Below are 26752 nucleotides of genomic sequence, written 5' to 3' on the forward strand. Positions count from 1 at the left end.
TCCTCTCCATCTTCATTCATGAAATGGTATTACATAAAGAGCGTAATGAATATGTGCACACAAGAAATATAACATACAACAACCAAAAAACATGATCTATCAAAATAGATTTCAAAAATTAGAACTAAAGATTCAACATAAACACATTTCCAACAACAATATTTCATCTTCCCGAAAATCAAATTAGTTAGTCGAATTGCATGCTAATAGAGGTGTCATACATCCCCCATACCTATAAACAATAATTCCAACCTAGTTGATTTGAACTATCCTTCCACTTTCGACAGAACATTCATTTTCTTTCATACCTACTCTCGGGGTTCGGAGGACTTGCAAATCATTTTCGTTCATTTTCCTCTCCTTCCCTACCAGTGTTTCAACTTTCAACTTATTTAATCGTATAAATCTGACAACTTACAGTGTGGCTGTGGCCTAAATTTGGGTCCTGGAAACAAAAACAAGTCGAAAGCAGATGACCAAAACTCAACAGCCCGGAACGACTATCACCTGTTGTTTGATTCATTGTGAAGGAGAGATGGTAAAGGAATAACAAAAAACCTACGATCCGAGGGCTCTATACAGCTCAATGGCCATTTTATCACTGTCTTGACAACATCATTGCCTATTATTTCCACTCATTCACAATTGTTTGCTTTGTGACAGTGCGCAATAAATGTGCATTATAAGAATTTCATTAAACCTGATCATGTTTATAGTAGATATAAAATTCATATAGTGTAGAGTCCTGACTTTACAAGATTACAGGCATACACAGAGAGAACCCCAATTTCCTAAAGAAATGAAACACTACTGGACCCCTATTAGGTATAGAGTATTTCCAGGCACAGTAACATAATGATCAGAAAGGTAAATGAGGCATATAACAGGGCGTGTCCTAGGCACTAGCACTTAGACTTTTTAATGCTGTTAAGCACTCTGTGCAGTTGAAAAGCTTCACCTTGATCCCCATTCAAAGATCTTCTCACCAAGCAGCAAGCAGTCAGCTGCCTCAATAACTGTTCGAGATACGGATGCAAACAACCTTGTAAATTTTTCACATTTGGATTAGTTGATAAGACCATGGCGTTAACCGTGTCAGCTACAATTTCACGCTGTGTGTCCTCAAGAAGATAACCAACAGGGGACTCTTGAGGTTGTTCATATGCCAACAAAGCAACAGAGTCCTAGGAAAAGAGAGTTCAATTGATTAGTTACAGGATCTTATTCATTCATATCGAGATCCATTACCAGAAATACGTGCACTAGAAATCTGTGTTTCAAATGGAGGACATTGTTCTTAAAACAAATAGGTTTTACTCTCGTGTTTCATACAATTAACTTCAAGGATTTACCATTATGAATACGTTCGTGGCATAATAATTCTAAATGAAATTTGACACAATATTGTCACACCAAGTTATTTTTAAAAACTAAGGTGGATTACTCTCCACAACATCAATGACAAGCCCACAAGAACGTTAGAACTTATTCCCAACATTGTTCTCTTTTTTCTTCTAAGAATAAGTTCATAGGTGAAAGAAATCTCTATGGAAATAATTCCATAGCTGAAAGAAATCTCTATGGAAACAATTTCATTGATAAATATCCACAATGAGTTTTAAATATGTGGAATAGGTCGAGGACCTATTAGTCACAAAATTGGAAGTTAAAGGGCATATTCGACACTTTTTTAACGTTTAGAGATCTATTAGAGAAAAAACAAAAATTCAGAGACCAACTATGCACTTGTGAAAGTTCAAATGCCTATCTGATATAGACCTAAAAGTTTAGCAACTGGACTTGTATATTATAGTGCTGATATTAATATTATTATATTGTCGTAGATATCCTTGGCATAGTGTCCTTTACCATCTTTTCACTTTCAACTACTTAGGTTACCCTATATATGTCTTGTTGATGTCTGGGATGAAAAAATCCTTGAAACTTTCTTATCGAGAGCACCATGACATCTTTAAATGAGCTGAATCATAACACCCAAAACATGAACATGAAGAACTTCGAAATATACATTGATTCCATTCCACCCATAACTTGGAAGGAGGGCTTTGATTGGCATTAGTCCATAATAAACATGCATTTGAACTCAACAAAAAACAGACAGGAGCTGCAACATGTTGTCTCTAAGAACCACTCCGGTTGATTTTCCATTTTTTTACAGGAAACAAACAGTTCATTGAAGGGAAAAAAGTTTCAAAAGAGTGTAAGATCAGTCTCCTCCCACTCAGTAAGAGCAACCAAGGAGATTACATTGAACTTCTACTGGTCTTAAAAAAGGACGCATAATTACAAAATTGTAGAGTGAGTACACCTAGCGAAAATTAAAAAATATCGCTTAGACCAAAAATTAGAAAATCTTTATAATTCTCAAAAATTTGTATTTCTTCCCCAAAGAGATCTCTGGAAACAGTGGTTCAGTATAATTGTAAACCAAAGAATCTCAAATTTTTCTTTGGAGGGTGACCGCAAAATATGTTCCATGAACTTTTGCAGTCTTTATGGAGAACACTAAACAAACCGAGAATAATATACAACATTTGTAAAAGCCCATCTGTTGGGTGAGAGGTAATTTCTAGTAGGTCGTTCGTGAACAATGTGGTGTAAACAAAGAAGAGAAAGGTTTCATCACCTTCGCAATCAACACTTCTATTTGAAAAATATTCGTTTGAATTGCAGTGCTTTTATTTTCTATATTTAATCATGCTATCCGGTGTATTTTCTTTTATTTACTGTTTCTTGTACTTTTTAGCATTAGACTCTTTTCATTATTATCAATGAAACGTCCTATTTCCTTTTTATAAAAAAAAATCCTAAAACTATTGCATACGCATGTAAATACTTGGATATAAGGTATTGTGACTTGTAATAAATGATTCCACACTTCCTACAAGGAAGAAAATTTTCAGTACCTGAACTAGATCCTGAAACCCAGGCAGACCATAAAACTTCCCCAATTGATTCCTTCCATATTTAACTGCCTCCTCCAGCGCTCCAACCTGCAAATATTAACAGCAGAAAACACATAAACATTCCGATAACACATTACAATTGGAAAATATGTGACATTTACATATTTCTAGAATGAAAAATATACCCTGACTAGTTCAATGAATTTTTGACAATGAAGGAGAAAGCAAGTGGCTGATTTTTCATCCTGCAAGAAGCAAACTTGAAATCTAGACAAAATAATAATAATAATAAATAAATGAAAAGATCTTTGCAAGAAGACTGTCTTTGACTTTTGATTAGAAAAGTAAATTATGGGATATGTATTTGTATTTGGCAATGCGGAAATAAGAACAGGAAAACCAAGAAAAAACCATTTCTAGAACCCAATACTAAGTGTCTTCACAATTTGCTTATCGCAGGGGCTGGGGGGACTACAATAGTTGGTAAGTTTATTCATCAATCTCAGGCTCTGTGAGGTTACTACAAAGATGTAGTTCCCAATTTCTGTGTTGGTAAAATCTAGGGAAGAAATGTTGACGGTTTGTGTTTCCTGTCCATACATCCTTCAAAAAAAAAAAAAGCGAACACTCGTCATTGCCGACCTTGATTGATGCATGAGCATAAACCATGTATTTCAAGTTATACATGCATACATATGTACATATGCATGTGTGTGTGTATACATACACAGACATATATACATGAGTCTGGATAAAAACCACTTGTGTGCCCATCTTTGGGATAAAAACCACTATTTAGTTTAATAATTAAAATCTTTACTTTTTTCTCTCCCCTGACACACGCATGTTTTCCCCTTGTCCAAAAAAAAACTGATTTTATCCCTATTCAAAACATTTGATTCTCTCTTCTTTTTCCTTCCATCCCGCAAAATAATTAACTCTCTTTTCCCATTCTCTCTTCCTTCCTCTCCTCCAACGGCGGCATCTTCCCTCTCTTCTTCTTTTCTTCTCTTTTAAATCTCTCTAGCCTTTTCTTCTTTGTTCCCAACTTCTTTTCTTTTTCACCAAGACATTACAATTAGAAGTGACGACTATAGAAGATGAATTTCAAGTTTTTCTGAATATTTTGATGAATATGGCCCTTTTATTTTGTGTGGAAAGAAGCTTTTACTGATATGAAAGAAAATTGTGGGTCCGAAATAATCAAATCCAAACTCATCTAGTCGAACTTGAGAAAAACCTTGTTGAAACCCACGAGGTCGGCAGTGGAGGAAATCCAATTGAAGCCAATGTGGTGGAACTTGGAACATCTAGAGGTTTTTCAAGAAAATTCCCTCAATAATTGAATGCTGATTTGTTACGTGTAAGTATTATGCTCACATTGTAACTTCTGAAGTTGGAATGTCAGAAGATGGGAAGGCAAATGGGTATCCAACATGTTGTATTCAGGTATTGTGGAATAAAGAATAATTCCAAGAAACTTCCAAGATTAGTGTTACATTAGAAATCATAGATAATTGGGTATTATGTGTTTTGGAGCTGGGAAAACGAACGTGCGAAATTGATTAAAAACAATGGTTCACCTGAACAATCTGCGGATACCACTCGCTAAGCTTTCCAAGTGCTGCATCAATCTCCCCCTTCCGGATAAGCTTTATCAAAAAAAGAAAACTGATCAAAAGCAAAGTTCTATAACAGCTAACAGATTGACATAACACGTTGAATTATGAGCAGTTCCCTCTCTCTCCAAAATGTAGCAGCTATTGTATTTGTTTTTTTGTTACACAAAATTAAGTGGTATGATGGGTGGAAGAAAGTAACTATGCTAAGCAGATTATATAAGTTCAGTTGAATCTGATTGTTCTTTTTCTTTTCCCTTTTTTGGTATGGGTCGGAGCACTGTCTTTAGCATATAGAAAATAGAACAAGATAGAGTCTCCAAGAAAATAAGAAACACATCATGGTGGCCATATGAACAGCAAGTTCTGTTCTAACTTGTAAGTATCCTTCTTCTATGTTTCTGCATAGCTGGAAAAGGTTTTTGCTACCCTTAGGTTGTTTTCTTTTTTCATTTTTATACGTATACAGGTTTCTTATAAAGGTTAAGAAACAGTCCATGAATTTTTACAGGAGTATCAATTTACCGTGAAGTTCAGTTTGTAACAATTTAGCCCATATACTTTTAAATTTGTAACAATCAAGTCCCTAAGCCTCAATAAATTATTTTAATTTATAATTTGTAACAATTTAGTTCCCATCGCAAAATATTATTAAGATTCAACAAAATTTCTTACACATGTAGATTGTTAAACTAATTAGATATCAAATGTGTTTATAAACTTTAAAGACTAGGCCATTACAAAATAAACATTGATACCTAGTTTTGATGAGAAATATCCAACTGAAGTGTTTTTTTTTTTAAATGGAAACAGAAGTCTAATGATCAAACGTACAAAAAACAATAATTGAAGGAAAATACATCAAAGGATACAACAAGATTAAACAAAGAAAAGAAAAGCACTCCAATTCTAACTAATATCTTGAATAGAATAATTAGAGTAAGCCTTTGAAAGTATGGAGACTAACTTTCTATACGGACAAAATCATTATAAATTTAAATTTATAGGACAAAATTGTTACAAATTAAAATTCGACTAAATTGTAACTTTTTTGGAAGTTCAAGGACCAAAAATGTTTTTGCACCCTCTAATAAAAGTTCATCATTCTTATTCTTTTTTCATCAATAAAAGAATATTCTTTTTGCTTGGATTCTAGAGGGTGTCCAGCTCGTTGAAATTTTTTATGTTCTCTCTTGTCCCGGTTTATGGAGTATGTGTTCTTTTAGTCCTTTTTGCTCTTGGTATATGTATCTTATACTTTGAGCTTTAGTCTCTCTCTTTCAATTATATTAATAAAGAGACTTGTTTCCATTTAAAAAAAAAATCAATAAAAGAATGTTCCTTTCTAATTCAAATAAAATATTGAACAGTGCTTCAAAAAGCAGGGAAGAAACATTATTTTTCAAACACATTTCTGACAATTATAAACAAATTTATTTGAGAGAGAGAGAGAGAGCAGATAAATTGAGGGAAAGCTCCACACATAAAGAACAGATGTGAACTCACAAATCCTAATCCACAGGAATCTTTGGTGAAATAATTCATACCTGCCTTAAAGTCTTTCTCTGGTTTAGAGCATACATGATATCTTGCTCATCAAAGCCATTTTCTTGAGCTATATAGATAGGAGGGACAGTGCTTTTGCAAGCCATATCAAACGCACTGAGGGTATCCTCATAACCATAATGTTGCAAGTATGAGCGCACTATTCTGATAACAAAAAACAAAAGTATCTGCAGTCACATCACACTCTCGGTTCTGACATGAAACATAAGTAGCTTATGAATATGCACAAATAAAATCTGGTCCCTCATTCAAGCTCTATCATGTTGCTTTCTTCTGTACTGTCACTATGCTCAATGAAATGCTAATTCCTTATATTCATAAGTGGGCACATACATCCATGCATGTATATATCAACAGTACTTGCTAGTTAATTGGCTTCTGAATGAATATGAATAATTAATTAATTAATTAATATAGTTTCTGACTGATGGAAGGTTGTTATTATAGTTAATCAATCTCATAGATTTTATCATTGAAACACCAATTCAATAACTTCTGTTACTTTATCAAATAACAAATCATTTTATAAATCTGTACAACATGACTGCCAGAGAAATCTGCTTCTCTTTATTTGAATGTTGAGAGTTGCCAAATTGGTTGAAAGCTCATGAAAAGGCTGTAAGGTTATAAGGTACCCTGTTGCTAGCTACAATTTATTAATAGACCTTCCTCAACTACCCATGGATTGAGAAATTAATCCTCAACCAAATGTTGTACAGTCAAATGGTTACTCTACAATGTCAAACTTCATAAATTACAATGTCAAATTATAAGGGTCACAGGATCTAAGGATATATAAAAACAATTTTCTTTACCTATAACTGACATTTGATGGCAAAGATAACTTCTCAATGGTGGTTTGTTGCTTCATCCTCTCTTGTGCTTCAAATAACTACGAACAACAATGCAACACAGGAAAAATCTTAATATGCAATTCGGTTCACCATCACTATGTTTAGGTACTACACCACAAGTATGGATTACCAAACAACAAAAACAACGTGAGCTCATATGAAATTTTTGGGAGCATGATCCCGTTTCTGTAACTTCAAAACTCGACATATCACATAATAAACTATGATAATAACTCCTAAAAATTCTAGTCTCTCTTTTCATATTGTCAATGAAAAGTTTGTCTAAAAATTGTTGAGGACAATTCAAAGGTTTACTTTATAGAGATCGAGATGAAGGTTGAGATATGAAGGACAGAGCCGGCGAGGAAGAAGACGAAAACCCACGATAAAGAGGATTGAAATCCACAGCGAAGAGGAAGACAAAAACCCACGGCGAAAACACAGATCTGGCAAAAACCCACAGATTCGGCGAAAACCCATATCCGACGAAGAGGAAGATGGCAAAGACAATGAGAGGAAGAGGAAGAAGATGGTTATTTGGGAAAGACGATGGAGACAAGAGGAAGAAAAAAGAAACCACGTGGAGAGTGGTTATTTAGGGAAGAAGATGGAAATAAGAGGAAGAAAAAGGAAATCACATGGGAAAATGGAAAAGGAAGTAGAAAAATAATTGAGAAAAAGGAAAAAGAAACCAATAAAATAATAGACAAAAAGGAAAAAGAAACCGATAAAAAAACTGAGAAAAAGGAAAAGGAAACCAATAAAAATAATTGAGATAAAGGAAAAGAAAACCGATAAAAATAATTGAGAAAAAGAAAAAGGAAACCGATAAAAATAATTGAGAAAAAGGAAAAGGAAACCAATAAAAATAATTGAGAAAAAAGGAAAAGAAAACCAATAAAAATAATTGAAAAAAATGAAAAAAAATTAATAGAAATAATTGGGAAAAAGGAAAAGGAAACCAAAATAATTGAGAAACGAAACAGGAGAAACTACTTTTTTTGTTCCCAATAATTCATTGTAAAATGGGAAACGTTTCTATTTTTTTTAGAACGAGAAACAAGGAATGTTACCAAACACCTCTGTTTCTTAAAAAAAAAAAAAAACAGAAACAGGAAACAAAAAGCAGGAACATTACCAAACAAACCCTAAAAGTACCAGAAGTATAATAGACTATTAAGCTTAGCATCCTACAAAATCAACCCAAATACCCATGATTGGGGAGAAAAAAACGGAGGTTGTGTTGGTATAATTAGTTATGCTTGGGTTTAGTGTTGGAAACAAAATGTGGGAGAAAAAATAGAGACGCATTTTCTGCTTCTCGAGAATGAATATAAAATACTCAGACCTTTCAAACCTCCATCCAGGAGCTTGGTATTTTGGGAGGGGATTTCAACATTACTCGAAAGGTACAAGAGATGTGATGAGGGCGCTAAGGGGGTGTCAACCTAGTTGAGATACATGGGTACACTTGTTGATCCCCCCTCTCCTTATTGCTCTATGTATACCCCTTATGTACATTGAGCTTTGTCTCTCTATTTTCAATATTAATAATAGTGAAACTCATATCCTTTTAAAATATATATATATATATAAAATACTTAGACTATAGTAGAGGTAAACAAATATTTATGGGAACCAAAATGCAAACCTGACCTTTAGATCAAACGCAAATGGTTTCTGTCCAAAGTTGACTTGCACCCTGCCAAATTGAAATAAAATGTATCTCATAAGCAAGATATCCATAAAAATTATAAAACAAATGTTTCATAAAAATTAACAATGAACAAGTTCAGTTTGGTAGCACAAGGATCTTAAATATATTAATAACATAAAAATCAACTAGCTGTACATTGTAACTTGTAAGGCTGCACAACGTCAGAAAGAAGCCAATATAAAAACAAAGGCTTCAGACTTCAATCATCATTTATCACAAGAAAAAAGTTGAAAAACTTTTAGAGGCCTACAAAAGAGAAAAGGAGAGGGCCAATGAAATTTTGTGGACCTCATTCCTCTGTGGAGTTAACATCCGAGAGGTGATTCGGAAGAGGTTCCTAAAATGATGGTTAAACCAAGCTGGTCATGTGCTCTGTTTGTTATGCAAATGGGAAGACCCAACATTTAGTATTTGTCCAGCTTTGATTTGTCTAATTGGTTAGCTCTATTTGGAGAATTGATAATGTCATGGGCCCTCTTGGAGTATTTTGCCCAGCTTGTTCTGTAGATTATACCTTTTGAAATTATTTGTTCTTAGAATGGTTGTTTTGGCTCCTAATTTAGGATAATGAAGTTTTATTTTTTGTAATTATCCACTTAATTCTAACTTGCTCGACCAGAGGTCTTCTTTTGGTTAGCACTTAGCCTATGTTTGTATGTGGCTCTATAGCCTATGTTTGTATGTGGCTCTATAATTTTCTTTTCTTTTTATGCTTTGTATTCTTTCCTTCTTTTTTTCTCAATGAAAGTATGGTTATTCATCCCTATAAAATTATATATATAATTTAAATAAATAAATAACAAAAAAAAAACCTAGGCCGAGTGGATTTTTTATAGCCGTAGTATTTGGCACCATCCAACTACTCCACACAAAGATTCCATGTGCCTGGTGCTAGCTCAGGGAAATAAAGGGCTCACATGTTAAGCTTTCCATCCAAGGAACGGACCTTAAATTTAGGCACATTGCTGCCCAAAAATCATGAAAGTTTTGCTGTAGAAGTTTCAATTACTTCACACTAGTAACATCAGTAATGGATTGCTATGAAGGAATTACAAAAGCAATGAAAGCCTTCTGTTTCACTAAAGAAACATCAAATACTTCACGCTGATTCCAACTTCCAACTACATCTATTTAGTTTAAGACAGGACTTACTAGATCACCAGTAGAGCTCCATCGTGTTGTTATAAAACCCTAACGCATATACAATCCTAATTAAGCACATATAATCCTAATTAAATTGTCAGAATACACATGGTATATGCAGATGAAGTATCAAATGGGATAAAAGTTTGATGACGAGCATACTCTTCGTTTTGGCTGTGAACGGCAATAGTAGGAAATAAGGGCCCTTTCATGTCTTTTTCTACTGCTCCGACTACGATCCCATTTTTTCTGGTACATTGACAGAAATAATCATAAAGTTTCATGAAGATAACCTTCAACAATACCTTACAACTGAACAATTACAGTGCACCAATGTCTTACGTGAAAAAGAATTCCTGTGAGGCGTAATTAATTCCAGCACCAACCGTATCGCCAGATGTATATGTTGGACCAAAAGGTTCTTTCTTACCTAATCCACGATAAAGTAGTCCGTCATCTCCGTGATATCCACAGCTATTGGGCTCCCACCTACGCGTCCAAATTAACAAGACAAGGCATATGAGTGTTTTTGAAGATTGGAGTCGGAAGGGGAGGGGGGGATATTATCTAAGGAAAGCCAGACTGAGTTACATCTACTCAAAGATTATAAGATAAGCACTGACTCGATGATTGCAGATACTGTATCAAATGCATTTTTATCAATCAATTCCAATAAAAGTTACATTGGTACCACTTCCTAGTGACAGAGAAATGGTAGACACAATGAAGGCAATCAAAGAGAATGGAGAAATAAAGAAAGAAATAAGGGAAGCATATCCCAACCCGGGCTGCCTTCGCATCTTGAAGCTTTCGGTGGTGAAGCCAATGGCAATCTGGCCTTTTGCCCCAGCGTCCTTTACGTGAATCTCGAAGTAGTAAACAAGCCGCTTAACTGGAGCTGGCTTGTTGGCTTGGACGACCCCAACATCGTGGCCGTGAAGATTCACGTTTGTATACTTGACAGAGAGCTTATCGGGGGTAACCAGCAAGAAACCTCCGGAACTGTTGATGGTATTGAGCTCGGTAGGAGAATCCTCGTCCTCGTCCATGTCGCATAGCCCTCGAGGGAGCCCCAATCGAGCCATTTCCAAGAAGTGCAATCCGAGATCTTGGGGAGAAGTAGAAGTGGTGGTGTTATTGAGGCTGTTGCTAATGTTGCTGTGATTGTTCATCTTCAATCAAGATTAGTTGGCTCCCACTAGAATTAAAGAACCATTGAATGAATTTCAAAAGGAGGTTTTGGGGGAATTGAAGAAAAAGAAAGAGGAAGCGCAACGGAGCAACAAAGAAAAGAATCTGTAGAATTCTCCTGTTTCGTTTTTCCTTCCCTTTTCTTTTTTCCCCGACTTTTGCTTCGTGCTATGCAACGATTCTATGGTTAGAGAGAGGCTTTTTTCTTTTCTTTAGTTACCTAAACTTTGTTCTTGTGTGTAATGTTGCCTCTTCCAATTTTTTAACGATCACAGTTCTTCTTATACAGAAAATTTACCTTTTCAGTCCTCATTTTCGACAAATAAGAAGCATATTTGGTCTCATCTAAATTTTTTCTTTTTATGTCTATAAGATTCAACTTATTTACGCTCTAATTTTCTTAAAAGGTATGTTTTAAAAATTGAGGTACCAAATGGACCTATTATTATAAATATGGACTTAAAGTTTGTTAACTACCATTTTTAAAATACGTTTTAAAAATGGAGTAAAACTAATTTTAAATATATAAAAAGTATAGCAAGATAGCAAGTTTATAACATTTTTTATGAGATAGGGTGAAAGTTAATAAAAGAAAAACTATTTATACTTTGTAGTCAACCATGAATTTATTTTTTATATCAACAAGAATATGTTATTTATTATCTAATCAAACTCGTTTAAATACAACCAAATTAGTATTAGAATGTAAATCTCTGTTGTGACTTTGTCTCTGAGTACATTTTTATTTCTTAATACATATTCACAACAAAATTTTATACATATAAAAAGAAAACAATTGGAAATACTCCCAATTTGTAGACATTTATGATTAGGGTATTTATTTATCAATATTTGATAGCTTCCTACCGAGGATGGGCCTGGGTTGATATGTTTTAAGACTTACTACTAAGCCCAACACATAGAAGACGAGCAGCAGCAGCAGTGACCCGCCCGCCTGCCCTCTCGTCTCTCCAGCGGCGGAAGTTCTAAGCCATGGAAGACATAGAAGACTTGCTCATCGGCGGCGGCGGCGGAGCTCCCCCTGGTTACCGTCTTCCGATAACCGCAGTGGGTGTAAAGCCGAAGAAAAAGAACATGTTCAAATCTAATGCAAGTGCTGATGATTCCAGCAACGAGCCCTCTCCGATCCAAAATCCACTTGTACCTAAGATTCCAGGCACACAGGTCTTCCTCTTCAGGCCTCCTTGTATCGCGTTAAATGTATCTTTTTTGTTTTTGATTTTCACATTTCTTTCGCGGACACTAATAAGTGTCTACTTCGATGTAATTTGGCAGACAATTTATGTCAAAACCTTTGGATGCTCTCACAACCAGGTTAGTTCTTCATCCCCGCATATTCAATTGATTTTGTCATTTCACGGGCTTAAATGCAGGTCCAAGCCTTTAACTCCTTTAGAGTTTGTTTGTTATCTGATGAACACTTAATCCAGTTAGAGGTTGATTGGTCATTAGCTTTTTATCCTTGCTATTTATTGCGTTCTTTAACTGGATTTTACTTTTCCATCCTGTATTCATTGTTTTGGCTTTTATGGGTTTTACCTAAGGCTTTCAAATGATGCAAATTGATTAGAATCAAAGCTTTTAGATGTGATAAATATATAACAATAAAACTAGAAATTTTTTTCAGCAGATTTAATGGGTGACGCGGACACATCACACACATATATATTTTTTTTCTTCCTAATGAAGAACAAATTTTTCTCCTTAATCATGATGTGATCCAAATTTGCAAGAGGAAAAGTCCTGGAAAAGAAAGCTTTGATTCTAGCTGAATGGAAGAAGATTGAAATCATCAAATTATATTTCTACGAAGACACTCTATGCACACTGCCTAGATTTTCATAATACTACAATAGAAAGCCCTTTGATAGCATTCTAAGCATTAAAAAGTTTGCAATCTTTATGAATTAACTTTATCTTTATGAATTATGAGCAGTGCCCAAGGAACTCGGTTCTTGATTCTGTGGAAATCTACAATACTCTATTTGCAAAACAAAAGCACAAACGTTTAATATACGATTCTCGTCATGTTATCCCTTTTACATAGAATGCATCGGGCATCATGGAGGAAAATTGAACAAGAAGTCCTTTGTTTGCATCATTGGTGATTAACTTTAAGTAGTTTAATAAAATACATGTGGAAATTTGTATGGAGGACGACCCAAATTTTTGGGGAGAAAATGAAATGTCTTTTATTTATTTATCTTCTATTCTTTAACTAGGGTTTCCCTTAAGGAAGTATATGGAATGCATAATTGGTCTCCTTTAAAGAGAAAACCTTCCACCAAATGATAATCTCGATCATGGATATGAGCAGTACAATGACTCCAAATCTCACCGAAGTCTTCATCAGTCTCATATAGCATTGGAAGATGGTTAAAGGCTGTAATTTCAGCTGAGAGCATAATGAGGAGAGTCTCTTTTCTGCTTAAGGCATCTGCAACTCCGTTTTCTTTCCCCGCTTGATGCTTGATTAAGAAATCAAATCTTTGGATATAAGATACCCATCTGGCATGCATCTTGTTAATGTTTTTTTGTGCTTGGAGATACTTCAAGGAGAAATGATCAGTAAGCAGCACAAACTCCTTAGATAATAAGTAATGCTCCCACTGTTTTAAGGCCCTAACGAGTGCATAAAGTTCCTGCTCATATGTGCTCCAGTTTTGCCGAGAAGGACTCAATTTTTCACTAAAGAATTCTACCGGATGACCTTCTTGGGAAAGGACAGCACCAATTCCCACTCCACTGGCGTCTACTGCCACTTTAAAAGGGCTGTCAAACTTCGGTAATTTGAGGACTGGTTGGCTGGCAAGCTTTCTTTTGAGGGAGTCAAAACTGTGCTGCTGTTTTTCTCCCCAATAAAAGGCTCCCTTCTTGAAACAATGAGTCATAGGAGTTGTTATAGAACTAAAGTTCTTAATAAACGTCCTGTAAAGATGCCAACCCCATAAAAGCTTGAATCTCCTTTACTGATTTAGGTATCGGCCATTTAGTTACAGCTTCCACCTCGCTTTCATCCATCTTCACTTGATTTTCAGATATAATAAAGCATAGGAAAGATATTTCTTCCGTGCAGAAAATACATTTCTTCAAATTAGTGAACAACTTACTCTTTTGAAGGGCTTCAAAAACTAGCTTCAGGTGCTGCATATGATCTTGTTCATTCTTGCTATAGATTAAGATATCATCAAAGTAGACTACTACGAATTTGTTTAAGAATAAATGTAACACTTGGTGCATCAACCGCATAAAGGTACTTGGGGCATTTGATAAGCCAAAAGGCATCACTAACCATTCGAATAACCCCTCATTAGTCTTGAAGGCCGTCTTCCACTCGTCCCCTGACCGTATTCTAATTTGATGATATCTGCTTCTTAGGTCTACCTTTGAAAAAACAAGAGCTCCTCCAAGTTGATCAAGGAGATCATTAATTCTTGGAATAGGGAAGCGATACTTGACCGTGATTTTGCAGAAGTTGGTATGGTGTAAATCCAAGTATGTTTTCTGGAAATTTTCTCTTATCTTCCCAATGTGGTGAAGATGTTTATTTATACTAGAATTTTACAGTTGGGTAATTGCTTAGTTGTAACAACTTTAACAGCTTTTGGTTAGTTATCTAGGTGGCCTTTTTAGTTACATCATGGTATGTTGGAAGTTGTGGTCGGCCGGAGAAGAAGTTGGAAAGAGGAAGAAAGAAATCAATGGCAAGTTCGTAACTTCACTTACCATGACGTCAACAGGAGGTCAATTAACACTGTTTTAAAAAAGTGGGGCATTTTTCATTTTGGATTTCTAAAATAGGTCGGTCGTGCAATTATTCCAGATACATGGATCTTAGGGTGAATCCTTAAACCAAGTCAACATATGAAATTATGAGATTAGTGTTTTGAATTGGAAAAGGAAGTTACCAATATTTGGACTTTGGTATTAATACGCCAATTTTTTTTATTATTAATCTTAACAATAACTTTAATTTGTGAGGTTGCTTATATTATCTGGATTAGTTGTGTCATCATTGCTAAAATAAAAATTTGATACAATTTTCTCATTGTTGTGCTCATTGACAGAGTGACAGCGAATACATGGCTGGTCAGCTTTCAGCATTTGGTTATTTGTTAAGCGACAATCCTGAAGATGCAGACTTGTGGCTTATAAATACGTATGATCTGCTCCTTCAAGTTTAAAAGTTGTGTCATCATAAATTGCCTGTGAATGCTTACAGGTGCTGTAATTGATTCTGTGATCAAAGAAATTATGTGCCTCTAATAACGTGGATTGTTACTTTGGGTGTGGGGTGTGGGCCTTAGCATGCTCTTGACAGCAATTATTCAATAATTTTTTGTTTCTTTCCCTTGTTGGTTATTACATCTTCTTGAAGACATTTACCTTCAACGTTCTCTTCATAGTGCTCCACATTTATTTGCTTTGTTGTAGATAGCTGTGCACATATTTGCTTTACCACAGACCTATAATTTTGCATATAAATCATGAAATATTTTTCTTCCTCATGTACAAAAGGCTCAATATTTGGAATATAGCCTGATAAATATTTCTGCAGTTGCACAGTTAAATCCCCTAGTCAGTCTGCTATGGACACTCTAATAACAAAATGCAAAAATGCAAAAAAGCCTCTTGTGGTAGCTGGGTGTGTACCACAAGGTAGTCGAGATTTAAAGGAGTTAGAAGGGGTCAGTATCGTAGGAGTTCAGCAGATTGATCGCGTGGTAGAAGTTGTGGAAGAGACACTAAAAGGTCATGAAGTAAGGCTGTTAAATCGCAAGACACTGCCAGCACTTGACCTTCCAAAAGTGTGAATTGTTTCCTTTTCAAGCTGTTTGAGACTTTTTATTTATTCATGTATTTATTTTTAAATAAAAGCTTTCGTAGCTTATATTTTCTTTTTACCCTTTGGCTAACTATATAAATAAATGATTTATATTTGATATTTGAACAGGTGAGAAAGAACAAGTTCATTGAAATACTTCCAATCAATGTTGGCTGTTTAGGTGCTTGCACATATTGCAAGACAAAACATGCTCGTGGTCACTTGGGAAGTTACACTGTTGATAGCCTTGTAAGGACTTTAAACTAATGTATGGCTTTTGTAAGACATGTATACTCCAGTTTTCAGTCGGAAACTTTATGTTGTTCTGTCTGAAAAATGATTTGTGAAAACTGTATTTGTAGGTAAGGCGTGTAAGATCTGTCATCAATGAAGGAGTCAGGGAAATATGGTTGAGCAGTGAAGACACGGGGGCCTATGGTACATTGCACTACATCCATCTGAGATTGCTTTTCATTTTTATAGGATATGACAAACTGATACTTTTTTTATTGTAAATTTTTGTTGTGTCGATTGAGTTGTTGTGATGGAAGATTGGAAGATTACATTGAATCCACCTAAATATAAGTTGGATTTTCTAAAAAAGTTAATCTTGATGAAAATTTGTATGAAGATTATGTTCTTTCATCATAGTGGACATTTATCAGTTCTTCAAATTATCAATTTTGATGCGCATTATAAAAATTTATAAGAAATAGTTAAATTGTAGTTTCCAGGTTAAAGAAGAAATTAAGTGTAAAACTAAAGCCAAGATTACAGAGCTTGAAAACTTTGATTCATCCGCCAATTTGATTAGTTTTTCTTCCAAAAGCACAATAAAAGGTTTATTGTAGAGTTTTACATGTCTTTTCGAGGAGAGTTTTGACTGTTGATTATTATTTTGTTATTCTTCTTTCCTAGTGCTTTCCTGTGCTTCTGTTTGTACTATCGTATTTTCAAACAGGTTAGCCTAATGATCAAAATGAAGCTACAAATTGAGATACAATTAGCCAACGACTGTAGGTCTAGATCCTTATGTCGATTTTCTTGGCGCTCGTAAGAATAATAAAAAAAAATGGACAAGTTGGCCGACTAACCATTGACTGGTTTTGTATCATGAATCTTACGATAATTTTTAAATATTGGCTGATATATCTTTTATGATACTATTGAATTTGAATGTTGAAATAATGTATATTATCCAAGGTTGCTAAAATTGTAAAACATTTGTTCTTGCTAATGCCGTATAATGAAATTTCAGGCCGTGACATCGGGGTCAATCTTCCAATTTTATTAAATGCAATTGTTTCTGAGCTTCCATCTGATGCAAGCACAATGCTTCGGATTGGGATGACAAATCCTCCTTTCATTCTTGAGCACTTGAAAGAGATAGCAAAGGTCTTGTCTCATCCATGTGTATACTCCTTTTTGCATGTGCCAGTTCAATCCGGAAGCGATGCAATCTTAAGTGTAAGCATTGTCTCCACATTAATTTCCTTATATATATTCTTTTGACGAATTCCTGATGCCAGAACAGTTCTAAGGAACAATGGTTATATTTTCTCCCAGGCAATGAATCGAGAATATACAGTCAGTGAGTTCAGGACTGTAGTAGATACCTTAACTGAGCTTGTTCCTGGGATGCAGATTGCTACTGATATAATATGTGGATTTCCCGGTTAGTAAGTGGGTTCAAGGCTATGTATTGATTTTCTTGTACTCATATCTTTGTCTCTCTGTAGGTGTGCATGGTTTTTTTGTTCTTTGCATACTGTTTTGGATTGGGAATATATGCTTCCACATTCATTGATTTCTATGTTACAAGATATCAACTACTGGAACAGTGTAATCTATAAATTATTGTCTTTGAATGCAATATTTGAACCTAACATAAAAACGTTTTAAAATATAAATTTGTCCTAATGATGAAACCATATCTGATTAATATGGAAATGTAACCCTTTGGCCTTATGGAGACATCTCATATCCCCTTTTTTTAGCAGTGGAACTCTGGTTAATCCCACTCTCTTTACCATACACAAAATAATTATATTATTTTGGAAACACCTGGAAAATACATCGGAGTCCCTGGTTGTTGAAAGGTCAAGCCTGAATGGTTTGTTTTGGTCTTCATGCGGCAGTGTGAAGATTTATTGTTTGCATAACCATTTCCTCCCATTTGTGTCTTTGTATCATCTTGAATTTGTTTCTCCATCAATGTTTGCATACAGTATTACTCACATTTGGGTAGCCTGTAATATACTAATATTTGAGTTGTTTTCCCCTTTTTGTGGGGTATCTGAATTGAGAGAAATAACAGGATTATCGGAGAGAGAGAGAGAGAGAGATAGATCGTGTGAGGAGGTTTGGGAGAGGGCTAGATACTATGCCTTCTTGTCAGGGCCAGGTCATGGACCTTTTTGTAATTTTGATCTTTGTTTGATTTTATCACATTAAAGTACCTTTCTGTGGTAAGTTTTTAGGCTTTATTTTTCAATTATTATTATTATTATTATTATCTTATGTATTTGTCAATTCTTGTGCTTTTCAGGGGAAACAGATGAAGATTTTTGTGAAACTATCAACCTTATTAAAGAGTACAATTTACCTCAAGTTCACATCTCACAGTTCTATCCTCGACCCGGTATGCAAATGCGATCATTTATTACCTCTTTATTTCTTTGCTTAGAATTTAAGTATGGGAATGATTTGACATGAATGCGGACTAGCTTAAGATTCCACACACGCACGCACACATTGTGTTAGTCCAAACACTTTTTGAACCCATCCCATTTAGTTATATTATTTTTGCTTGCAGCTTATTTAATTAGGTGAGGAAAAAGGGATTTTTCCCATATTAATGTATTTGATTCTTTTTCTTTTAAGTGGAAAAACAGAGCTTGAAAAAAAAAAGAAGAGTGTAGAGAAACAACCTTAAAGGTCAGTTTAAAGGGTGGAATAGATATATTTATCGAGATGTTCAGATTAAAAAGAAGGAAACAATTGCTAGGATTGATGAGATTGTTGCTATGGATTTGGAAGGTCTCTTGGATAGTCCCCTTAAAGAGGAGAGAGTTATTCTAAAATTGGATCTTGCAGAGATGATTAGGAAGGAAAATGTTAGTTGGAACCAAAAGTCTAAAATTAAGTGGGCTAAGGAAGGGGATTGTAATATTGGTTTTTTCCATAAAGTGGAAAATGGTAGAAGGAACTAGAATCATATAGGTCTTTTCCTTTTAGAGTCAGACAATGGTGAAAGCACAAGGGATGGAATGGAGATTGAGGAGGAAATCATTAGTTTTTTCTCAAATCTTTATAGCTCGGATGTCAGGGCCGTTTGTGGAGGGCATTGATTGGAACCCTATCTTGACAAGGGAAGATGAGGATTTGGTGGCCCTGTTTACTTTGGACGAGATTAAATAGGCTGTATTCAGCTGTGATAGAAGCAAATCTCTAGGTGTTGATAGCTTTTCTATGGCTTTCTTCCAGGCTAATTAGTTGGACCCCCTTTTAGTTTGGGTGTTTTTTGGTGGGCTGGTTTTTTTGTTTGTCCTTGTATTCTTTCATTTTTTTTCTCAATGAAAGATGCTGTTTCTATGAAAAAATAAATAAGTAAAGAGAAACAACCTCAAAAAAGAGCTCAACAAATATCCAAAAAGTATTTTGGGTTGAATGGCAGAATTTTCAAATTTCAATCGCTAGTTTTGGATCTTTGCATTATTAAATCAACTTTTTGAGATGAAGTGGTGTGATAATAGCCACAGTATGACAAGTTATGTATGCGTATGCAAACCAATTCGAGCTATCTCCACCCTTGTAATTGGTGAACTAGAAAATAAATAATAATAATATGCATGTGGATTAATTAAAGAGTTTGGATATATCTTACCTTAGAACCCTGGTTGTAGCAATATCTTTCAATAAATTGATTGTCTTGATATATCCGTCTAAACTATGCTTAATGTTTTTGGAACTTTTCCCTTATCTATAAAACTAAATAGAACGTGATTGTAAAACTAATATTTCCAGCAGCCAGACATTTAAAATGAAAAAACACTCTATTATCATTCAGGGACACCTGCTGCCAGGATGAAGAAAGTTCCAAGTGCTATTGTCAAGAAACGAAGCCGTGAATTGACTTCAGTTTTTGAAGCTTTTACACCATATAATGGAATGGAGGGCAGAGTGGAAAGAATTTGGATAACAGAAATTGCTGCAGATGGCATTCACTTGGTAAGATAGTCATACTGCCTAATGTCTATCTTTTCTAAGTCTACCAACTTGTAATTTGCCTACAGTTTAGTGGCTAGTTTCAGGTGACTACTAAGTACTATCTATTAGTTCGGACGATGTAAGAAATTTGCTTCGATCAGTTTTGGCCTAAATTTTTAGACAGCTAGGTTTTTAATTGGTCTTTTTAGGTTAATGGAAATGATATTTTATTTACAATTACAGACAAAACAGGGAGAAAATAGAATAGGGAACTGATAGAATCCACTGTTACAGTTTTAGAATCTAAATATTTTAGATTCGAGTCTGTGTTCTTTAACAAATTAACATTAGAAAATATCTACTGCAAATGTAATTAAACATTTAAACCCACCGTGTAGTGTTCTACATGCGTTTGGACGGAGGGAAAAAGCCCAGCTGAACGGTGTCGGTAATCATCTGTTGATCTTGGAGTGAATTAGAATTGGTTAACCTATTCCAAATTAGGATTTCAAGACATTAAGGTGGTATTTGATTGGTCCTTTGTTTGTAAATGGGTTTTACTTAGCTTGTCAGTTGGATCCAAAGGATGTATTTTGATTGAAGAGCTCTGAATAGTAATAGAAATAATTTGTTTATCCTTGGGGTTCTATTTTTTGGATACGAGGTTTCATTATTTTTTTTAGTGGACCGCCGAATGTAGTTGACCAAGTAATAAGGAAGAAGCCAAAGTCCAAACGTTAGGACATGAAATATCAGTGACCTTTCAATGGTACTAGGGGAGTACTCAAAAGTTTAGACCCATAAGTCATTATCATAAAAATGGATCATAGACTCACACGTAGTAGTATGAGCATAGGTTTGGAAAGCGGAATCAACGGGATGGTAAGAGGTACAAAGAGTCAATCAAGAATTGAGCTATACAGTATACAGTCATGGACCAAGGCCATGAAACAAAGGAAACATAAATTTATTCCCCACAACCACTTGACGTTGGAAGAAAGATGGTCCGAAGCATTGACCTTTATTAAGCAAGGCTGGTATACTTGCATCAAGGATATTAATTTTAAATTTGTGAAATTATTTTTGCGATTAAATCCTCTCTCTTCTTTTCTCTGTTTCTTAATGGCAGCTGTGTTTGTTCTTCCTCTGTGAAAATGAAACCATTGTCATTAAGTTCTTTTTAATAAATGTCAATTCCCAATGGAACTAGATTTTCTGATCTGTACTCTTAAAATTGCTGTTTCTGTAAGCTGTGATCTAATGTTTCAAAGAACTTCTGTTTCTTTTCTTGATTAACTCAATTTATTTTGCTTCCCTAGGTTGGCCATACCAAGGGGTACATCCAAGTGCTTGTAATTGCCCCGGAAACTATGCTGGGAACTTCTGCTACGGTGAAGATAACATCCATTGGAAGGTGGTCTGTTTTTGGGGAAGTGATTGAAATCATCAGTACCAAACATCATAAAACAACTACTCTGGAAGACACGCTGACTCAAGACAAAGTTTCTCCCTGCTCTAACACTCACGAAACTTGTGCATGTTCCACGGAGCCTGAATCTTGTGCATGTGGACTGGAGAGCTGCAAAGGAGCAGTCGCTGTGGGTGATGAAGTTAATTCCTCAAGGAATGTCCCTTCGCCTGAAGAGCCAAAAAGGAAGAATCTGATTGAATGGGTATTGAGGAGACGGAAGAGCCATGTGCTGCCCAAAAGGGAGGAGACAGAAAATCCCATAGTAACTGAAAGAAAGCAAACATTGGCTGGAGGAAGACTGGATGAGTGGGGCGTGGTTGATAAGATTCTTGTTGGTGGAATACTAATCAGTACCTTCACTATTTTTGGTCTACTGTTTCATCTTGGATCCACAACATTCTCCTCCAGTTGGTGATACTATACAATGCCAATTTGTATTTAATCATGTTTAAGAAAGTTTGTAACAATTTTTGTTTCATCTTTTCATCCAGAGATGTGATATTTTTCGCGGTCACCATCTCGAATGTAACTTGAGATCTCAGCGATTTTGTTTCCATATCACGGTTCTGTTTAGAGTTGCATTGACTTTGAATTTGTTAGGTTACATTAGATCTCATATTTAGTTTGTCAAACAACTTAAAATGTTACAGGGAATTGAAGTGTCTCTGTGATGATTATAATGGGTATCACTTTTAGAATCAATAATCAATAGACTTCTAATATTATATATTTATTATATAATGTTTTAGAAAAGATTTTTAACTGAAGTGATTTTATAATGATAATTTTTTTAAAGAAAGGTTATGTCGCACTGTCAAGAATCTGAATTCAATCTAACACGACAAAAATTAATGAAATGGTATTTGATGGGACATTTTTCTCTAGAGGTTGAAAGTTCGATCTTCTATCCTATAATTATTGTTCATCGAACATGACATGCTTTTTAATAAAAACTCAAGGTTCTTTCCTAAGACATTAAAATTTAGAATGCTTATGGAATCCACGAGTAGCTTAAACCACGCATGTTTAGCTATAGCCTATATTATAATCTAAAAGCGGTAGTCTAAAGCAATGATAATTAGGTACGAGACACAATAAACGTGGGGTGTTCACTATTTATTTATCATATCATATAAGAACTCCCTTTTAATCTTTAAATCATGCCTTTTAGCAAGAGAGGAAAACAAAAGAATTTCTGATGAATGATGGATAATTGCATCAATAAGATTTATATTATGTGTAATCACAAGAAGAAGAAGAAAATAGAATGGACATAGTTTGCTCAAAATTGAACTTAAAAAGAAATAAAAAATAAAAAATAAAAATAATAAAAGCTGAAAGGATATATAGATTGTTATGATTTTGGTGGTTTTGTGTTTGAACTTATTTGCAATAATATTAAATAAAACAAATAAGATGGATAGAGATCAAGAGAAGTGATCTCAGAGGTCATTTGTTTGTGAGCCTCTTTATAAATCTATAATAACATCATATCGGCTTTTGATGGCAGCCGCTTGAAGAAATTCACAGGAACTGATGGCAACTTCCTCCTCAATCTCGGGTGCCGGAACAGGTATAGTCCGATCAGAATCGCCACCACCTGAAACGGCGTAACGTAGATGAAAACCGCCCACATCAACGCGAAGATGATGAACAGTGCTGTGGCCCTCGGATCTCTCCACCCCAGAATCGCCTGAGCCCTTTCCCCTTGCGTCGCCAAATCTCCCACAACCGTCTGCACTTTTCCGGCCACACTCCTCAGCCTGTCGTACCTCATCCTCACCGTGTCAATATGCTTCGTCGTTGGAAAGTTGTCGAACTCTTCATCCAGTTCGTCTGGGTGAGTGTGCTCCGCCTGCGACAATCTCGCGTCCATGTGCGGCGGATACCTCGGCCGGAACCGGTAATTCCAGATTCCGATTACGAATAGGTACAGGAAGACGGTCGGGAGGATTAATTCGGGGTAACAAACGAGAATCAAGAACAGAACATGCACGAGGCAGGTTGTGATTGGGTTTTTCCAGATGCACACATCGTTGAACCATCGGTAAATTGCGGTGATTCCTGAGAGAAGCGACATTATGCGATTGAAATTCGCTTTGCTTCTTCTGAGACTGAACATGTGGTAATCGACGTCGAGCATGTACTCCACCGCTTCTCGCCGGAGTGGGGGCTCGGCTCGAGACAGCCTTGCAGCCACTATGTTCATCGCGTGGAAGCGGAGTAGATCGATGTGGCGGACTGGGATTGGTTGCAGGTAGTGCATTTTGGGGAGCAATGGCTTCCCGTATTGTGTCAACATGTTGGCCCAGGCCGTGCAGGTGAATCTCAAAGCCAATTGAAGCTCTCCATGTTTTTTCAGTCCAGAGGGCTGAAGAACCAATAAAGGGTAATAATGCGTATATACTTTGTCTGTCTCTAATGTGGATAATCGAATCCTTACTTTTCCAATTCTCTGGTCTTTTGCGTCTTCTTTGCTTCCGTTTGTGTGAGCGTTGTCAAAAACCCCAATTGTGATTACAGTGCAAGGATCGTAAACTTCCCAAGTGTACTGTTCGTTCCAGCGAGGGGCGAGGGTGTCTAATAGAGTTCTGGTTCGAACCCATTTGTTGCCATATTTGGCAACGCAGTAAGCATCTGTGATTCTTCCTTCTTTGCTCTTCATTGGTAGCAGATTCCGAGCGCTTAAAATCCCTAATTCGAGTACTCCGATGCTGTCTTTTCTGAGGACTTTGGAGGATGGCTGAAGATCGCTGCTGAAGTGCGTTGATTCATCTAGAACATGGTACCCGGAATCGATCCAGAGACGGACATGGATCTTGCTGGAGAACTTTTCCTTCTTTTTCTCTGTTTCCTCTAATTTAGCGATGTATGGAGGGTGGAGATTGTACCAGCGGGCGTCTGGGAGTTTTGTGGACTCGATTCTCTGTGGAACATCTCTTGACGGGACTATCACTCTTCCCAGAATCTCCCCTGTTCCTCTATCTTCAACAGAGATGATGATGAAATCTTCAAATGGTTCGGATGCTACAAACATTAGCTCCTCGTTCCAAACTGGGTTGATCACTCGCATCTGAGAAGGTTTGGTTACTTTACCCTGATTGGAGAATTGTATTCTCACGAATGTATCTGGGGGCTTGGATTTGTCCGATGGAATGAGGTCTTGAGCTTCGATTACTTGGGCTCTTAGATAGTAGAGTTTAGGAGAGAAATAAACCTTTGATCTTGTGTTGGCGAGGTTGCTGTGGCTGATGCTGTGAGCATCAGAATGCCAAGCATCAGGGAAGGACTCATCAGCCTGAGTTCCCATCCAAACAGCAAGCATCACTTCCCCTTTTGCTTTGATTCCCTTCTTGTCCACTAGTTTGTACCATTGAGGAGCCAATGGACTATCAGGAGGAACTCTCAATGGAACCTCAGGGATATCAAAGAAAATTCTACCCACAAAATCATCCTTCCCCAAATCCTTGTCTTTCACAATCACTTCCAGTAAGCTTGCTTGCAATCTCTCTTTTGAGAAGGCAAAAATCTGCTTCCAAACTGGGTTTTGATTCTTCTCCAAGTGCTTTGTGACTCCTTTGTAGTTCCCCACCTTCACTTCCACATAAGGGTCTAAACTCCCTGAAACATCCATGACAGGGAGATCTTTAGCTTTAACCACGTTCACATACAGAAAATGCATCTGCTCCACCATATCGTAGGTGCTGATGATCTTGTCTTTTCCTCTGTAGCCGTACCGCAATCTTGCTGCCAACGGGGGGTTGGTCTCCACCAAAGAGTACTCTGGATTTTGCTTTGGAATTGGTAAATGCATTACTGTCGCCGGAGATGGACCTGCTTGAGCGAAGTCCATCCGGGTTGCCATTGGTGGTGGCCGCTTGAATTCTGTCGGTGGTGGAGCCACCGAGGTCGCAGCCGCAGCCGGAGCTGTTCCTATGGAGTGGAAGGTCTTGACGTCCTTTTCCTTCTTCTTCTTGACCTTCGCACTCTCGTATCCATTAGTGGGGACTTGCAGTTCCTCCTGATCGAATATGTTGGGATTGATTTCTTGCAGGGGCGTTTCGAAATGGGGAGGTTGTGGTGGCGCTGGATGGGTAGGAGGAGGAGGAGAAAAGGAAGACGAATCATCATCGTGAATCATATACATTCGAAATCCAATATCGCCTTTGATATGAGAGAAAAGGCCACGTTTGTCAAGTGGGTATCGCTGAACATTAGCTTCCTGTTCAGAAAGAGGCACCGACATGCCGGAGATTCTAACACGGCCGAGAAAATCCCGGCGGTGGCCGGATTTCCTCTCGTTATAAACCACAACATCGACGGTCTTGTTGGGAAAATCTTTAGGGTGGGAGATGTTGAAGAGGAGCTTCTCATTCCAGTAAGGATTGAGATCTCTATGTTTGGTATGAGTTCTCTGTTTTTGGTCGTCAAAATCAACCTCGACAAAGGGGCTGGCAGAGTCGCCGTCTTTGGGCATGAGGTCGCCGGCGTCGAGGATTTCTACTACGAGCTTGGTCATGGCGGAGGGAAGGATAGGGATAGGGATTGGGATCAGTAATAGAGGAGTGAAGAAGAAGAGAGGTTGGTAGAAGGAAGAGTGAGAGTAAAGAAGATGAAGATGAAGATGAAGAGAATGAGATGATCATTTGGGATTGTTGGAGTATGAAGACAGATACAGATGGTGGTTTGAGAGAGAGAGAGAGAGAGAGAGAGAGAGGAGAGGGTGTGTTTGTTTGTTTGGTGGTGTTAAAGTGGATTGCGACTTTGTTTGAGACAGATTCTAATGTGCTCAAACTCTTTATCAGCCACTCCTCTCCCCTCTTCTATGTGTATTTCAGATTTTCTTTTCTTTTCTTTTCTTTGTTTTCTTTTTCGGTACAGGTACAGCATAGCATATTAGCAGTTACGTAATGATAATAATTAATAGTGGGGGTTGAAAAAAAAAAAAAGGAAAAAAATAAAAAGATGATAAATAATGGTGGGGTTGATGAAAATAATGATTTAGGTAGAGGGGTAGCAAGAATTATTATTATTATTAGGGAAATTATTTATTATTATTTGAAAGCATCTTTTATTTTTGGATTAAATGATTTTTATTCAAGTACAACCCAACAGTTAGGGAGAAGAGATTCCTTTTAACCTTTGGTCACCAGCATGTGTAATATGGTCCATATCTTACTTTGTTTAGATTAAGAATGAATTATCAAGT

The 26752-nt window shown here is 36.4% G+C and overlaps 3 protein-coding genes across 3 annotated transcripts; 1 reads left to right on the top strand and 2 right to left on the bottom strand.

The window, feature by feature from the left end:
• Positions 1-663: 663 nt before the first annotated feature.
• Positions 664-11277, bottom strand: LOC101209040 (ran-binding protein M homolog). Its single transcript, XM_011657817.2, has 10 exons — positions 10610-11277; positions 10169-10315; positions 9989-10075; positions 8623-8668; positions 6928-7004; positions 6094-6256; positions 4511-4579; positions 3113-3172; positions 2928-3014; positions 664-1184 (listed from the first exon to the last, which is right to left on the bottom strand). The coding sequence occupies exons 1-10, from the start codon at positions 10996-10998 to the stop codon at positions 903-905; spliced, it is 1407 nt and encodes a 468-aa protein (XP_011656119.1). The 5' UTR covers positions 10999-11277; the 3' UTR covers positions 664-902.
• A 629-nt stretch (positions 11278-11906) lies between these two features.
• LOC101209285 (threonylcarbamoyladenosine tRNA methylthiotransferase) lies at positions 11907-22248 on the top strand. Its single transcript, XM_004141516.3, has 11 exons — positions 11907-12202; positions 12314-12352; positions 15106-15197; positions 15597-15846; positions 15993-16112; positions 16226-16301; positions 17122-17330; positions 17430-17538; positions 18412-18504; positions 19933-20093; positions 21392-22248. The coding sequence occupies exons 1-11, from the start codon at positions 12011-12013 to the stop codon at positions 21956-21958; spliced, it is 1908 nt and encodes a 635-aa protein (XP_004141564.1). The 5' UTR covers positions 11907-12010; the 3' UTR covers positions 21959-22248.
• Positions 22249-22746: 498 nt separating this feature from the next.
• LOC101209530 (FT-interacting protein 7) lies at positions 22747-26498 on the bottom strand. Its single transcript, XM_004141517.3, has one exon. The coding sequence runs from the start codon at positions 26060-26062 to the stop codon at positions 23021-23023; it is 3042 nt and encodes a 1013-aa protein (XP_004141565.1). The 5' UTR covers positions 26063-26498; the 3' UTR covers positions 22747-23020.
• Between the last annotated feature and the right edge of the window lie 254 nt (positions 26499-26752).

Source organism: Cucumis sativus, chromosome 5 (assembly GCF_000004075.3).
Source record: "Cucumis sativus cultivar 9930 chromosome 5, Cucumber_9930_V3, whole genome shotgun sequence".
In the NCBI taxonomy this organism is placed as follows: Eukaryota; Viridiplantae; Streptophyta; class Magnoliopsida; order Cucurbitales; family Cucurbitaceae; genus Cucumis; species Cucumis sativus.

Excerpts from the sequence above, each read along its gene's own strand:
- LOC101209040 (XM_011657817.2), bottom strand. The coding sequence starts at position 10,998 with ATGAACAATCACAGCAACATTAGCAACAGCCTCAATAACACCACCACT. Across the intron at positions 10,076-10,168 it reads TCACAGGAATTCTTTTTCAC|AAAAAATGGGATCGTAGTCG; the intron begins GTAAGACATTGG and ends TCAATGTACCAG. Across the intron at positions 7,005-8,622 it reads CATTTGCGTTTGATCTAAAG|TTATTTGAAGCACAAGAGAG; the intron begins GTCAGGTTTGCA and ends TGTTGTTCGTAG.
- LOC101209530 (XM_004141517.3), bottom strand. The coding sequence starts at position 26,062 with ATGACCAAGCTCGTAGTAGAAATCCTCGACGCCGGCGACCTCATGCCC.
- LOC101209285 (XM_004141516.3), top strand. The coding sequence starts at position 12,011 with ATGGAAGACATAGAAGACTTGCTCATCGGCGGCGGCGGCGGAGCTCCC. Across the intron at positions 15,198-15,596 it reads GACTTGTGGCTTATAAATAC|TTGCACAGTTAAATCCCCTA; the intron begins GTATGATCTGCT and ends ATATTTCTGCAG. Across the intron at positions 20,094-21,391 it reads CTGCAGATGGCATTCACTTG|GTTGGCCATACCAAGGGGTA; the intron begins GTAAGATAGTCA and ends TTGCTTCCCTAG.